General features: G+C 41.7%; 1 protein-coding gene across 1 annotated transcript in view; it reads left to right on the top strand. All coding sequences in view use genetic code 11, as the record gives it.

Moving 5' to 3' along the window:
- Positions 1 to 249: 249 nt before the first annotated feature.
- EGR_10848 (hypothetical protein) overlaps positions 250 to 3,421 on the top strand; it is a gene marked incomplete at both ends in the record, with an annotated part of 4,197 nt that continues 1,025 nt past the window's right edge. Inside the window, 3 exons of the mRNA XM_024500097.1 lie at positions 250 to 371; positions 1,478 to 1,620; positions 3,059 to 3,151. Of these exons, the coding sequence (XP_024345493.1) occupies positions 250 to 371; positions 1,478 to 1,620; positions 3,059 to 3,151 (358 nt within the window). The remainder of the gene's footprint in view (positions 372 to 1,477; positions 1,621 to 3,058; positions 3,152 to 3,421) is intronic.

Below are 3,421 nucleotides of genomic sequence, written 5' to 3'. Positions count from 1 at the left end.
ATGGCAAATTCTCTTCATGCGGGGTGATTGTCGTTACCATTGCACTAGTCACAAAGCATTGGCTAGCACTGAAATGCACTAAACCAGCAAAATTGCTCAGTGGAGGTGGCAGACAAAATTACACTAAGTAGGAAAGATGCGCGGCTATTATATGGTTTTTCGGTCCCGTGCTCATGGTCTTGCTACACACTTTGCAGTGTTTGGTCTTCAACGCAAAAAATGCGTCTCGAGCATCGTTTTTAGGTGGAAATGTCCGTTAAAGTAAACATAAACACAAAAAGAGATTGTGAGACTGGTATAAATTACTGTGAATGGAAAAAGACTATTAAAGTCTCTGGTTGGAGTCAAGCATGCTCTAGCCCACTGAATCGGTACGGGGGCAGCCGACTGGTAAAGACGGCGATTCCTAAATCTTTCCATCCTTCTAGATGGAGCAGAATCAGGAATGAGAAAACATACTTCCACACCCTGAGTAGATAATTCCTCAAGTAAGGGAGTTGCCGAATCCAATGTGACCACCTTTGAGTTCGTGGTAGCAACACACCTTGCATCAATCATGTCAACGTGGATGCGTCTCTCAAAATCCTGCTGCACCGCAATCACAGATGCTCCTGTCAGATTCACTTGACACGAAGAATGAAACGGTGGTTAAGGGCTATTTCAACTTTCAGACAACAACAAAAGCCGGTTTCACAAGACCGCATTAAGTGTGATCCACCTGCAATGGGTTCGTTTTATTCCACCCACTTTGACCTATTAAAACAACTTTAGTGGTTTTAAGGCAAGAAAGAACATTTTATGAAAATTTCATAGCAAATGACGCTATGCTAAATATAGCGTTAAGAAATTGCCTGTTGTATTCCTGTTAAGCAGACCTATCCCTCCGTGTGCATACACTCTTCAAAATGGCAAACAATCTCGAACAATTACGCTATTATGGATTCGCCGTACACATAGACCGATTCATCTCTTGTATACCAACCCACAAGGTATTGCGCGTCCATCGTACATGCAGGATGAGGCATTCCACTTGACAGCTAAAATGTTCACAGAAATGACTTCTAGGACACAACTTCAGGGCTCGACACAGGCGGAAAGACGTGCGGTCGTCTTTGAATTGTGTACACCACGTCTTTATCTAGAGGAGACTTAGTTCATCAGACCTCACGTGCTGCTGTAAGCAAGCACTCACCACCACCGTTAGCTGTCGTCCTGATAAATCGGGTCTGGCCCAGCAGATGTTATATGCGCGAGTCGTGAGTGTAAACTTGGAGGCAATGGCCTCACACTATGGCGCGTGGTATCATTGAAGTGTTCTTCAGTGGCTCCACTTTAGAGCCAGATGTTCCAGTTTGATAAAAATGCCACTCTCATTTTGCTAACATGTAGAGGACTGCCTACGACACCAGCATAGGACAGGAGTCAGCCCATGCTCATGAGATCTGAATGTCGTGATAACTAATAAATTCATTTGCAGGATTTGGCGAAACTTCTTTAAAGTCGCCTGTCATTTATGTTACCAGTCCTTTCAGCTCTTCTACATGCGTATAATTAAGCTGGCTGGATTCAACTTAGGAGTGTGCGATAATAGATGCACTCGACACATCATCCTTATTAAAAGTACGTAATAGAAAGCAACGCCTACTCACGAACAACTTCTGGCGTGTCAGTCACCCTTGCTTGAGTATCAAATGACCAAAATGATTCCTGCCATTTCTGGCATACCACGCTGCAATAACTTTTTTGCAATTTGTGAGCTGGCCGCTGTTGGACTGACTTGTGATGATGAATGGTTTTCGCATTCCAACGTTCGTGAAGCGAGTGGGTGTATCATTGGCAATTCCCAAGCGACCCACTGCCCACAGTGCGTAGTACACACGTCCGAAGTATGAGGGAAGTTCTGTATTGCCGCATCCTCCGAATTGTTCCCGGCTATTTGTCCGAGTAATGGTTGACACCTCTGTGGGAAATGAGAGTCAGTAGGGAAAATGAAGGGACAAGATAAGTCACATGGGAGGACTTTTTTTACTAACCCGTTTGAGTTTTATTAAGCATTTTCAAATTCTCCTAATTATTAGTACTAAATTTCTTATTTCAAGAAGCAAAACTTGGCCTTAGCCAACTTAGCTAGAATTCTGTCTCTATAAACAGCACCAGAATATAACTACTACTTCGTTGCTTCAGCTCAAGGGATTGCGGTAATCACGCAATTAGCAAACATTCATTAATCCAAGTTACTACACAGATCTGATAAGTTGTTTGGATAACGTGCACTGCTCAGAAACTGGGGTTTAAACAATTGCTTTTTCTGTTCAAAGCATAAAGAATGGCAAACTAAATGCGTTGCAGCAGTCGTTAGTCTAAATAGCACTGAATTAACAATCAACGGGCCATGGTGGTTAACTTTACGCCTTAGAAACCGACATTCTACCACACTCGAATGGCTCTGCGAATGCGTCACACATATGTGACGAAGTTGGTTGAAAAGAAAATCAGTTGAATTAGGAAAAAAAGATAAAAGTAATTAGTGTCGTGAGAAAAAAAAAACAATAAAACAGATGAGTTGTGGTAATCAACTTTTCCTTATGACCTCTGGTAGCGAATGCACTAGCTGTTTTGTTTATGCAGCAAACAAAACAAACCTTCTAGGCCTAAATCCTCTGCTTGAACAAGTAACCCCTTAGATTCCTTACGAAATTCAAGAAGGAAGCAAAATTCGCCTGTAATGCGGAAAACGAAATTGTCCTTAGCAATAATTTTGTGATCAAGGAGACAGAGGTTGGCAACACCATAGAGGGCTGAACAATGAGGGAATGCCCGTACCGCAGTCGGTGTCAAACAGCACCCTACCCTCCAGACGTTATCGCTCTCGTGCCCGTGCGAGTCTAAAAGCAGTAGAGTGGTCTGGTTAAGGAAAGATATAAAAGCAACCATTGCAGGAGTCCGTAACATACCCCTTTCGTGCTCTATATTGTCATGTCAAGAAAATATAATTAAAGGTTGACTTTGCCTCCAAATAAATTCCTCTGTCCAGTATCCAATTCTTTTCAATAAACAGTTTTAGAGTTCGTTGTAAATAATGCTTTAATTAAAAAATGTTTTCTTCTAGTGGATACCTCCAAACTGTGGTCAGGTTTTAAAGTTATTATAAGTAAGGAAAAATTGTGCTCGAGCGTTATTCATACAATTATCGGTTACAAAATCGGGCTCGACAGTTAAGGACACGATTGAGGTACTCGAATTACATCAACAATTCGAGAATAAGCGAATAAATGTGATGTAAAAGCGGCTACAATGGAAGTGGATATATTCACGGATAAATTGACTAGACAATCACCACTGTAGTTGTTTGACTCCTCAAACAAATCGAATAGGTAAGAAGAATGGATAGCAGAAAGGGCTTTTGCAGACAAGTTAAACA

The sequence above is a fragment of the Echinococcus granulosus genome (assembly GCF_000524195.1).
Source record: "Echinococcus granulosus chromosome Unknown EG_S00282, whole genome shotgun sequence".
NCBI classification, from domain to species: domain Eukaryota; kingdom Metazoa; phylum Platyhelminthes; class Cestoda; order Cyclophyllidea; family Taeniidae; genus Echinococcus; species Echinococcus granulosus.
The sequence above is the reverse complement of the archived record's forward strand: the minus strand, read 5'-3'. Positions and strand labels throughout refer to the sequence as shown.